The 12,493-nt window shown below is 41.7% G+C and overlaps 1 protein-coding gene across 4 annotated transcripts in view; it reads right to left on the reverse strand.

Annotated features, from left to right (window-relative positions):
- LOC126272413 (uncharacterized) overlaps positions 1-9,510 on the reverse strand; it is a 77,945-nt gene extending 68,435 nt beyond the window's left edge. The window contains exons 1-2 of one of the 4 annotated variants that reach the window (XM_049975251.1): positions 9,365-9,510; positions 8,965-9,263 (exon numbers count right to left, since the gene is read on the reverse strand). In XM_049975251.1, coding sequence (XP_049831208.1) covers positions 8,965-8,994 — 30 coding nt within the window. In that variant the 5' untranslated portion in view covers positions 8,995-9,263; positions 9,365-9,510. Of the gene's footprint in view, positions 1-8,964; positions 9,297-9,364 lie in introns of all 4 variants that reach the window. The other 3 variants (XM_049975249.1, XM_049975248.1, XM_049975252.1) reach the window with 3 other exon arrangements.
- Between the last annotated feature and the right edge of the window lie 2,983 nt (positions 9,511-12,493).

The following is a 12,493-nucleotide window of genomic DNA, read 5'->3' on the forward strand; positions in this document are numbered from 1 at the left end:
ACATGTTCCTTCCAACCCCTCCTTAAAGTCATATTCTGCTGCCCACCAAACACAGCATCCTAGCATATCCCTACGCCACTCCCACTCCCGATCCCTTGCCACAGGGACATATTCCTGAGGAAGAGTAAGATGAAAGACCTGCCTGAATCACCTACCCAGCACATCCACCTCCAGTCTTGTCACAGGCTTATTGTGTACCATCAGAAGCAGGGACACCTGTGAAAGAAGCCCATGTCATATACGATCTGTGATGCAATTTCTGAGCAGCATTTTATGTAAGCATGACCACCACCCAGCTGTCTGCATGAATGAATGGCCCCTGCCAAACTGTGCCCAAGAACAGAATGGAACACCCAATTGCAGAACAGAACATGCTAATGGTCAAAGGCTGCTTCACAACCCAAGCCATCTGGATCTTTGCCTCAGCACCAGTTTTCCTGAGACACACACAGGTGGGAGTTATCCTTCACTCCTGTAATCCTTACCACCTCATCTCTACTAAACCAAAAATTCCCTACTAACCCAAAACACTCACACTCTTAACCCATCAGTCTTCCACTCTTTCACATCCTGTGTCTCCATCTCCCATGTTCTTATACCACACAACAGCTACCTCCCTCTGAGCCATCAGCTACCACTCCCCAGTCCACCTGCCACCTGCTAACCCAGTGTTGTGTGTACAGCTGGCACGATGTGTGTGTGTGTGTATGTGTGTGAAAATGATAATATAAACATATTTGCTTTACTTTGATGGAACAGGATAATAAAACTTGCATTTTTTATTGTATTAAAAGGTATGTTTGCACTACAACACAATAGTTAAATTTTATGTATCAATGATAGATGTACTAAAGAATTTATAAAATCACAAATACAGAAAATTTATCACAACATACATCAGTCCTGCCATCTGAATTAGTTCTTCAAGAACTTACTTTCTTATTAGTAAATACTTAGATTTCCATCCACAATTATGAAAAAATTACAGCGTTACTATGTGTATTTTATATGGTGTAGGACACTTTAAGCTGCACTGCAAGAAATATACCCACAATAATGAATTGTAAATGAATGGTAAATGTATCAAGCAAGTTCTTTTATAGATTCCAAGAGGTAAGAAAAGTCAGAGATATCCTAATGGTACAGGGGGGTAAAAGACATCGGAAAACATAGCAGGGAAGTAGTATTAGTTAACAATGTGATAATATACCAATAACTACTAAAACAATTAACATGGTAGACACACGAGCCTTAAAAAATGATCAGGAAATGGCTTATGTCACTAACAACATGAAAACATTAGCAAACTAAAATGAGACAAAGTTTTGATAGCGCTTAGTGATGATACTACTGCCTGGGTCATTCCACCAAAAATGAAACCAAAATCACATTAAAAAAATGTTTGATCTTTCATTATTGCACTTCCATTATTGCACTGCAGCTCAAAGTGCTCTACACGATGTAAAATACACATAGTAACACTGTAATTTCTTCATAATTGTGGATGCAAAGCTAAATATTTACTAACAAGAAAGTAAGTTCTTGAAGAACTAATTCAGATGGCAAGACTGATGTATGCTGTGATAAATTTTCTGTGTTTGTGCTTTTATAAATTCTTTAGTACTTCTATTACTAATATGAAAAAAGTAACTGTTTGCGTAAATAGTTCTCGGTTTACTTGCCGGGTCAAATTTGGATAAAATCCCGAGCTTTTGATGACTACCTCCATCATCTTCGTCAGAGGTAAAACTGACAGTATTTTACATACATATATACAACACCACGTTAGCAGGTGGACTGGGATAAGGGGTTGTGTCAGATTGGATGGGCAGAGGAAGGGTTGGAGAGTGATAGCTAATGGCTTAGGAGGAGGTGCTGGTATGTGATATAAGAATGTGGGAGGGAAGTAAACCGAGAACTATTTATGCTAGGACTCCGTCGTGAAAGACTTCGTAGTCAAAGTAACTATTTCACTGTAACACACACACATCTTTCAATAAAGTAAAAAATGCAAGTTTTGCTGTCCCATTCCTTCAAAGCAATATAAGTAGTTTACATTATTACACACACACACACACACACACACACACACACACACACACACACACACAGATATAGTGTTCTGGCTGTATATACAACACTAGGTTAGCAGGTGGATTGGGATAAGGGGTTGTGTTGGATCAGATGGGCAGAGGAGTGGTTGGGGAGTGGCAGCTAATGGCTTAGGAGGAGGTTGCTGGTATGTGATATAAGAATGTGGGAGGTGGAGGCACATGACGGTGTGGAAGAGGGGAAATCTGATGGGTTCAGAGTGTGATTGCTTTAGGTTAGTAGAGAATGAGGCCGTAAGGACTACAGGAGTAAGGATAACTCCCATCTGTGTGTTTCAGGAAAGCTGGTGCTGGAGGGCAAGGATCCAGTTGGCATGTGTTGTGAAGCAGCCACTGACTTCTAGCATGTTGTGCAACAATGTGTTCTGCAACTGGGTGTTTCACTCCATTCTTGGGCACAGATTGGCAGTGGCCATTCATTCTTGTAGACAGCTAGTTGGTGGTCATATTCACTTAAAATGCTGTGCAAAAATTGCATCACAGATAGAATATGACATGACTCCTTTCACAGGTGTTCCTGCTTGTGATGGTACATGATAAGCCTGAGACAAGATTGGAAGAGGACATGCTCGGTAGATGAATCAGGCAGGTCTTTCATCTTACTCTTCCATAGGGATATGTCCCTGTGGCAAGGGGTCGGGTGTGACAGTGGCATAGGGTTACACCAAGATGCAGCAGCAGAGGGGTGGGCAGCAGAGTACCACTTTAAGGAGGGGTGGGAATAAATGTGTGTAGAATATCCATCATTTCCGAGCATTATGGTAGATGGAAAAAAAACATGGTACAGTTGCAACGGTCTGGAGTGATATTTGCTGTTCATTCTTGGGGATGGTGGGATGATTAGGAGTATGAGGACATTGCACAGAATAATCCCTATGAGACCTAGGTTTGGGAGTAGTATATATCTATAAAGGCCTTCGAGATACCTTCAGCGTACTGGGTAAGTGACTCCTTCCAGAATGAGATTTTCACTCTGCAGCGGAGTGTGCGCTGATATGAAACTTCCTGGCAGATTAAAACTGTGTGCCGGACCGAGACTCGGGACCTTTGCCTTTCGCGGGCAAGTGCTCTACCAACTGAGCCACCCAAGCACGACTCACACCCCATCCTTACAGCTTTACTTCTGCCAGTACCTCATCTCCTAGTAGAGCACTTGCCCACAAAAGGCAAAGGTCCCAAGTTCAAGTCTCGGTCCGGCGCACAGTTTTAACCTGCCAAAAAGTTTAAGTGACTCCTTGTCTCTGTACGTTTATCTTCCACGGAGGGTGTGGCTAAATGAGAGCAAGGTTTTGGTGTGGAAGAGGTGACAGTTGTCAAGATGCAGGTACTGTTGCTGGTTTATGGGTTCGAGCATAATACGCCACTGAGCTCATTTTCAAGTTAAAAGGCTGACTGACAACCTGTGCCACCTGGACCTTTCAGCCACCATCTGCTTTTCTGGAATATGCAGATGGGACATATCCCTCCAACATTCTTTGCTTCTGTAATTCTCTTGACCTCAATCTCTGCTAACCCACTGCACCCACACCCTCTACCCAACAGTCTTCTCTCCTCTGCCCTGCCACACACTCCCAATCCATGCTTTCACCTGACTCAATCCTCCTGCCGAACTACAATCATGGCACTGTGTGTTCTGCTGGTTGCCTGAATGCTAGCAAATTTCAATTCTTTTGTGTGTGCCTGTCAATGACAACACTTTAACTACAGTGTGAGTTATCTGCATTACTCCTAAATTATTTACATTCTACTAGAACTTCTCTTACCATACTCCTATTAATTTAAAAAATTCTAATAATATTTTCAATGTAAGCCTGTATTATAAATAAGAAATACTTGGTAAAATCATATCCATATATAAGCAATGAAAATTGTAGCGTTCAAATACATTTTTTACAAACTTGCACCTTTCCATTAAATCTCAAAAGACACATTTTCTTTCATAAACGTGTCTTTTGGGCTTTAATGGAAAGGCACAAGTTTGTAAAAAATGTATTTTCAGAAAGAGCAAAACTCCTTATGTATAAGAATTATTACATCCCTATTGTCACCTATGGTGGAGAAACATAGATAATGACAGAAAGGGACTGGAGCAGACTGCAAGCAGGGGAAATGAATTTCTCAAAGCAGTTAAGGGAAAAACAAGAATGGACAGAGTAAGGAATGTAGAGATTAGAAAGGACGTCAAACAAGAAAGTATGAGAGAAGAAATTGAAAGAAAGAGATTAAGATGGTATGGGCATGTTAAGAGGATGCATGGGCAGAGACTCCCCAAAATTATGGAAGAACTAAAGATGGATGGGAAAAGACCTAGAGGGCGCCCTAGAACACGGTGGAAAATGGGAGTGAGAATATCTGTTGAATGGAGAGGTGTGATCTGGCAGCAAGTGGAGGAAGAAAAGTGGTGGGAGGACCGAGCCAAATGGAGAGGAGTCGTCAGCACCCAGACCCGGCAGTAGCTGGAGCGGGATTCGGATATAGATAGGTACCTTAAGTATGAGGTCTGTTAAAAAATTCTAGATTATTCGTCATTTCATGCCAGTGGTGTGTTGGAGTGAAATGCAAGTATTCCTGCACACACCTGTGTTTAATGTGTAACTGTTGGAAGTTTAATTACTATATGTCTGTTTGTCACTGTATTGACTAGAATGTTGTGTCACACAGTTTGCAAATTTTGGGATGACAGAGTTAAAGGAGCAATGTGTCTGCGTTAAATTTTGTGTGAAACTCGGAAAACCTTTAAAGAGACACACCAAATGATGCAGAAAGCCTACGATGATAAGTGCTTAAGCCATACTTGGTGTTATGAATTATTTTATTTACATGGTTTGTACTGGCCGGATGGGACTTATGAAGACTCTTGTCCAGGATGCTCTTCAACATCTACTGACGACGATCATGTCAAGAATGTCATCAAAATTGTGCATGCCAATCAAAGACTGATTGTCTAAGAGATTTCAGAAGTATGTAACACTTCAGCTGGATCATGCCACGAAACCCAACTTCGAATGCATTATGTTGCTGGCAAGTTCGCCCCACGGCTCACGAGTCAAGACTGGACAGACCTGCACCTCGCAATCTGTGAAGAGATTTTGGATTGCTCAAATGCGAACAAGGCGTTCCTTAAGAAAATCATAAGTGGTGATGAGACATGGGTCTATGGTTATGACGTTGAGACCAAGGTTCAATATTCACAATGGGTCGGGGAAGGTTCTATACGGCCAAAATGAGCTCATTACGTTGGGTCAAATGTCAAGGCCATGCTGATAGTTTTCTTTGACTTTGAAGGATTAGTTCATCATTAATTCATACAACAGGAACAAACTGTTAATTGATGGTACTAGTGGGATATGGTGTGACACGTGCAAAAAAATGTGAGAAGGAAACCGGCTGAAATGTGGCGAGACAATTCACAGCTCTTGCATCACAATAACACACCCAAACATTCATCCCTATTGTTGCATGACTATTGTACAAGAAACAAAATCACTGTGCTGCTTCATCCTCTGTACTCTCAAGTCCTGGCTTCTTTGAACTTTTTTTTTAATTTCCAAAGTTGAAAACCCCCATGGAAAGGACGAATATTTGCAATGACAGGCGAGATAAAAGCAAATTTGCAGATAGCACTTCACACAATCCAGCAAGAGGTGTACCAAGACTGTTTCCAGAAGCTGACATGGCATTTGGAGCAGTGTATCAATTTTGGAGGTGAGTATTTCAAAGGAGACCATGCACAATAAGTAAAAGGTAAGCATAGAAAAGTTTTGACGATAAAGTTCTGGAATTTTTTGAACAGATCTTGTAATGTTTGATATTTATTAGGTTTTGAGCTTTTGTTAACCTATTTCCAAACCTCTGGATCAATTTCAACTGAACTGGGCACATAAACAGCAGCCCTCACAAGTATCAGCACAGTGGGGTTTCTAACCATATAAGAGCGGAGATACTGGCAAGATGTGTTATTCTCCAGCATATGGCATGATAGGCATATTGTGTGGGAACAGTATCTGCCAAATCAGCCTGTTTTGCAGGGTAGTCTACATGTTGGGGGCAAGCAACAGTTTTCCGGGCTGCTGTATGTAAGCTACCCTTCATGACAGGCATGTTGCTGTGTAGTAGAATCAGCCTGCGTTATTGAACTGTATTGTCAGGCCTACATGTGCCAATGAGCCTGGCTGGGGATAAGTTGAGATGGATGAAGAAGGGGGAGAAATTGGACAGAGAGAGAGGGTGGAGGAGGAGATGCATGAGGCAGGTTGAAGATGTAGCGGGGTATTGCGCAGGTGGAAAAGGAAGAGGGGGACATGAAGATAAAAAGAGAGAGGGTAGGAGGATATGGTCAGATGGAAGGGGTAGGAAAAAATCATTGGACAGCAGGTCCGAACTTATTGGGTTTTTAAGTTAAAGGGACCAAATTGCAAGGTCATCAGTCTCTTCATACTACATGTATTGAACCAGGAATAATCTTCAGAAAAAGCATACAAAAGGCAAATCCTGGGAAGGCTGAAGGTAACCAAGAGACAAAAATACAGAGATGAAAGCAAGGAGAAGTAGGAGAGGAGTGAGAGGGAGTAAGGTGGGTGATGCACTCTGTCCAGAATACAGTTTGAGGTTCCCTGAGCAGGGAGATGCACCCTCTGCATCTGACCAGCACTCTGTAACCACAGGCCAGTGAGAAGTACATACAAGACTATAACATTTTACAAAACATTAAACAATAAAAACAGCAAGTGCAAGACAATAAGGAGAATAAAAAGATGGGAAGGATAGGCGCCAGTTCAGACCACTGAGCACATCAGCATGATTCTTAAAATACATCCGGTAGCCATGAAGAGCAGGAGTCCGTGATGCTGGAAACCAAGTTTTTTGAAGGGCAATGCAGAAAGCAGCAAGGGGGTTTATTAAGATGTGTCTCAGCTCAGCCAGTTGGTGGAAAAAGCTGTTACAATTCCACTGGAGAATCATGCCGTTGGTATACTGTGTGGGTGTGAAGGGTGCAAGGAGGGCAGTTACGCCCCCAAGATCGCCTGCTGCCACTGGTTTGAGAGGTTACAGTATCACAACAACTAGGTTCCAAGACATGTTGTGTGCTGCAATCTGGAGCCTCAGGGGCTACTGGGATCTCCATCTCAGCCACTGAAGCAGAACATGTGATATTCAGTGCAATGAGAGCCACCGGAACCTTCTTTGTCTCGGACGACTTCTTTTTAACTTTCTTTTCCTTAGATGGTTTCGATGAATGTGTGGGCTTTTCTGAATTTCTTTCAGGGACTGAGGAAGATCACACAGCCTCTCTCATCTCAGACTGGGCAATCTGGTGAGCAGGGAGAATTCTGCTGTCCACAGTCGACACAGAGGAGAAGGGGGGAGGCGCACAAGGAACTTTGCATGAAATGGTCATACGCAACGCCTACAGATTGGGCTGGCTTTTCAACACAAATACATGTGCTCCAATTTCATGCATTTGAAGCAGACGGAGGGAATACACGGTTTTCCGTCACACATCGGTATACCGCCAACTTGACCTTTTCAGACATCAAATTGCCCTCAAAGGCCATGACAAAGGCCCCAGTAGCAATCCTACTGTCCTCTGGTGCCCTATGGATACGATGGACGAAGTGTACACCTCATTGCTCCAAGTTGGCATGTAGCTCATCATTAGGCTGCAAGAGAAGGTCTAGATGAAAAACGATGCCTTGAACCATATTTAGTCTATTATGGGGAGTGATAGTCACCAGAATGTCACCCAGACTGTCGCAAGCTTACAATGCTCATGATTGGGCAGGGGATACTGCTTTAATCAAAACTGACCCCCTCTTCGTTCTAGAGATGGCTACAACTTCCCCAAACTTGTCCTCTACATTCTCTACAAAGAATAAGGGCTTTGTGGACAGAAAAGATTCTCCACTTGCCTTTGTGTAAACCATGTACTGGGGAGTATTTCTCTGCTTCTCTGCTGGTCACTTAGTCCTCCATTCCTCATACAGTGTACCCAAGGAAAGAAACATTTTGTGGTCATCTCCCTTTGTGTTGAATGATTTCTTTCCTTGTGAAGAGTCAGCTGGGGCTATATGACCACTAGCCAGAGAAAGATTAATACACAAGTCATCCACCATGATGCCACCTACTCCATCGGGGACTCTCCCCGCGCACACCACCCTAACTTAGCCACAGATAACAAAAGTTTCTAGCTATTTCTGCAGAGACAGCGCACACAATATCAATTGCTGTGATGTATGCAACATGGGAAGGATTTGGCACTACATCAAAAAGTAATGGGTTTCTAGCCAATCTGTTTATGCCTTTGGCAGCTGTCTCCCCCAAAAAACAAAATGTGACACCAATAGCAAAGCAGACACATCATAAGTGACAAAAATCAACGAAAGACTTTACTTTTCAGTATAGTTAGGATATTCACAAGATTTCTTACTATGATAGGTACCGTCCATAGTGAGTAAACCTACAAATATATATAGAACAAGAAGTAGCATATTGTGCCACAACTTCATAAGAGATATGTCGATACTGGCTGTTCAATACCAACAAATGTTGTAAGATAGTCCATGTAAAATATCGCAAGAAACACTGTGCACAACACCAATAAGTTCAAACTGATTCGGAATAGCTTAACCACAATGACAATGTGTACAGGATCACACATACATACAAAATTATGTACGTTCACGTCTGTTTGGTATTGGCGTGTTGTTAACTTTATGATATCCACACTATGGGTTTTTTAATACTGCTTCAAGGTCGTTGGCACCTACGTACGAAATTAAAAACTTTCAAAACAGTAAGGAATTATATAATCAAGTAGGAAAGATCGAAAGCATAATTCTACATTCTCTCTTACCTTACACATGGGGGCTGTCTGAAGTGCCATCTCCAAATTAATGACGACGAAAGAGTAAACTGTGCTGCTGTCAGTATGTCTTTACGCCGTAGAGCTGTCATAACCTCCTTCTGAACAGCTGTTTTGGTCCACAGATTTTATGAACTGCAAGAATTAAAGGGCGCCGCGTAAACATTTTGATAATCCATTTTCATTATTGGAACGTTTAGTCTGCATTATCGGCCAAGTTGTAATTTAGTTCTCTTTTAATCACTCGCTGATTTCGCTGAACCCGAAAAACGTATGACTGAAACAAGTGACTGCTTTTATTTGCTCAACGATTACTTCAAATCCTGGAAGAGATACGTATAAAGACGATTCACAGTAACAGAACTGCTGCTACTAATTTTATGGAACTTACTACGAATATCTTATTAACTTTTTATCGTCCAGCCTCCTTGAGCACCATGTTACACCTCACTCGGTATGACGTTTACTCACAGCACCACCTATTAGAAAACATGATACCTATGATGTAAACAGTGTTCAAAGCGCACAATACAAGTACTGCTAAGATTACCAAATTTTCCAGGAATCAAGATGATCCCTGAATGAGCACAAATATAGTTTTCCTGTTTTTTTTTTAATTTTCAAAATGAAAAAAAAGAGACAGCTTCGTCTGATTCCCTAGTTTCGCGGAAGAACCGTTTGAAGGTGAATGGACTGAAATATGGTCATAGCATAAAATATTTTGGGATACTGTCGTACAACGAATACAACAGTAATTAAAATAGTACACATAAGCGTTTCAGTATATTGTCATATAACGAATACAACAGCCATTTAAGTATCTTATAAAAACTATATGTGATCATACAGCAGCCCCGGATTTACGATATTTCCGAACCTGGGCCAAAAAAAACATAATAGTGGCGACGCCGCCGCCGCCCCCCCCCCCCCCCCCCAGCCGGCCACCCGATAATCTGACATGGGAAGTCAAAAATTAAAAAAAAATTGATTTTTCAAAAATACGTCGATTTTGTAGCGCACACCTTTCTGAAGGGTTTGATATATAAAACATATACGTTCGAGGAAAAGTAAGACTTGTTACTTTGTCTCAAGTGTGCCATGCCTCTTCACACGGCATTCTTCTATCACACATCACTGTATTTCGCTCTGTGGAATTCAAACGTGTATATTTTGTAATGGAAGCCATCAAACCTATATTCAGGACAGTGCAAATGAAACTCCCCTTTGCTGCCTCTCCTACTCCAAGCGGGCCGGTTTGACATCCTACCGTCCTCAAAAAAATTCACAAGTAATACTAGGCGGGTTTATCTGTGGCAGAGAGAACAAGATCTCTTCAGAAAATTTGCACTATAAAATTAAATAAAAGAACATAAACCAGTATGGACAAGACACAAGCAAGGCAGTACACATTTCTTCATTCCTTAAGTTCCAGCATTTTTTCTCTCTAATCATGCTACTGTTTTACAAGGCGTTCTTTTCTTTCTGCGAAAGAATCTGTTACCTCATCACACTTCGTCAAACGTTCTGCTACATGAAAAATCAAAATGTCGTTGTCTAATACTGAAAATGTTAATACTAATAATATTTTTTTAAGGAGTGAAACAGATTACTTTTCGCAGTAGATTGTATTATTTCCAATACATCTGGCATGAGGTAGGGATTTTTTCCATGGTTGTGGCCAAAGCTTGCATGGTGTGTTGTCAAGTTGGAGGCACAGATGCATTAAAGGCCTTTTCTAAGCAGTGTAAGGGCAAACGCAGGTGGCTCACCAGTGGGTGAGCACGGCACTTATTAGAGGGAGCCACGGGTGGAGTGAGACAGGTCCAGGTCGACAGTGCAGCCAGGTTCAAATGGCTCTAAGCACTACGGGACTTAACATCTGAGGTCATCAGTCCTCTAGACTTAGAGCTACTTAGACCTAACTAACCTAAGGACATCACACACATCCATAGCCGAGGCAGGATTCGAACCTGCGACCATAGCAGGCACGTAGTTCCCGACTGAAGCGCCTTGAACTGCTCGGCCACAGTGGCCAGCTGTGCAGTCAGGACAGAGTTCAAGTTGAGGGGGGGGGGGAGGGGGGAAGGGGGGGGGGAAATGGAGCCAAGGTGTCTGCTGGTCTGTGAGAGCACACACCACAATGCTGCACCCAGCAATTAGTTGTGGCTCATGAAACATGTCAATGACTGCACTGGACGAAATTGTGGTGAGGACCATTGTATTACACAGTGAACTTATTCCTGTGACAAAGTAGTATTTTCGATCACTATTAAGTGAGAGTGCACAATAACTGACAATTCGTTTCCTGAAGCTACATTCTCAAAGGCAAAAACTCTTTGATGAGTGCTATTATTCTTGGACTTCCAAGTGTTCCAGCACTCCCATTCTGGTTGAGCTGGGCGCTGTTCTTATTTAACACTTCTGCCTGCGCTGAGCAGCACCAAGTGATTAGCCAGTTTACCTTTTTTTTTAAAAAAAATTTACATTAAGAAGGCTTTGTGCTCCCTCATTCTTTTGAAATGTGTAATCTTATGCTGTTGCAATGTATTGCGTTGTTGTCCACCAAATACGCAGCAAGTTGTATTTGTGTGATATTTCGCTGCAGGCAGTAGCGATCATTCTAATGCCAGTGTTTTGGACGACAGTTAATCAGCTCGATAATTGTGGAATTGCACTTGTGGTAGTTACGATTTGCTTAATGGTTTTGTTGAGTAAAATCCTCCAGGCGCTGTGTTGTTAAGGCGAAAATGATGCAAATGTCTGCTGGTCTTCTAGCCATTTTATTACAAGTGATAGTCTATAGACCAGTTAATTGTTTTAAAATTATATCAGATCAAATAAGGGCTATCATCCGTCTTATATTTCCTATACCGAAATTTCTATAATATTTGAACAAGTTAGTGCACAGCATGTATTTGCTAATTTTTCTGTGTTAATTGTATTTAGTCACTAAACATTGCAAAGGGCTAGGCCCACTTTGTCTTTTTTATACTGAAATTTATTTAGTATTTGAACGAACTAGCGCTTGACAACAGTTTAATGCTTTTTTTTCTGCATTAGTTTTTTTTAATCATTGAAAAGGCTAATACTCACTTTATCTCTCACATATCGAAATTTCTTTAATGTTTGTAGGGACTAGGGCCCAACATCTATATTTAAATTTTCTTTGGGATCTTGCAGGGAATAGTGTCTGTTTACCTTTGCTATATTCAAATCATTTTTGACTTTTTAATGGACTAGTCACCGACCTTTATTGATCACATTTTACTGTCTTGAGTTTCAATCTAAAGAAAGACTAATGGCCATAAATTGGCTTAGGTAATCTCATTGTTATCGCTGTGTCATTTAAGTAAGTGAACTGCAATAGACTTTGAGCATTAATATATAGTGTGTGTGTTTCAATTTCTGCGCGCGGTTTAGGCGCGCTCGCCGCGGATGCGGCGCGCGAGCTGGATGTGCTTGGGCATGATGGTGACGCGCTTGGCGTGGATTGCGCACAGGTTGGTGTCTTCGAAGAGGC

This window comes from Schistocerca gregaria, chromosome 5 (assembly GCF_023897955.1).
Source record: "Schistocerca gregaria isolate iqSchGreg1 chromosome 5, iqSchGreg1.2, whole genome shotgun sequence".
Taxonomy (NCBI): Eukaryota; Metazoa; Arthropoda; class Insecta; order Orthoptera; family Acrididae; genus Schistocerca; species Schistocerca gregaria.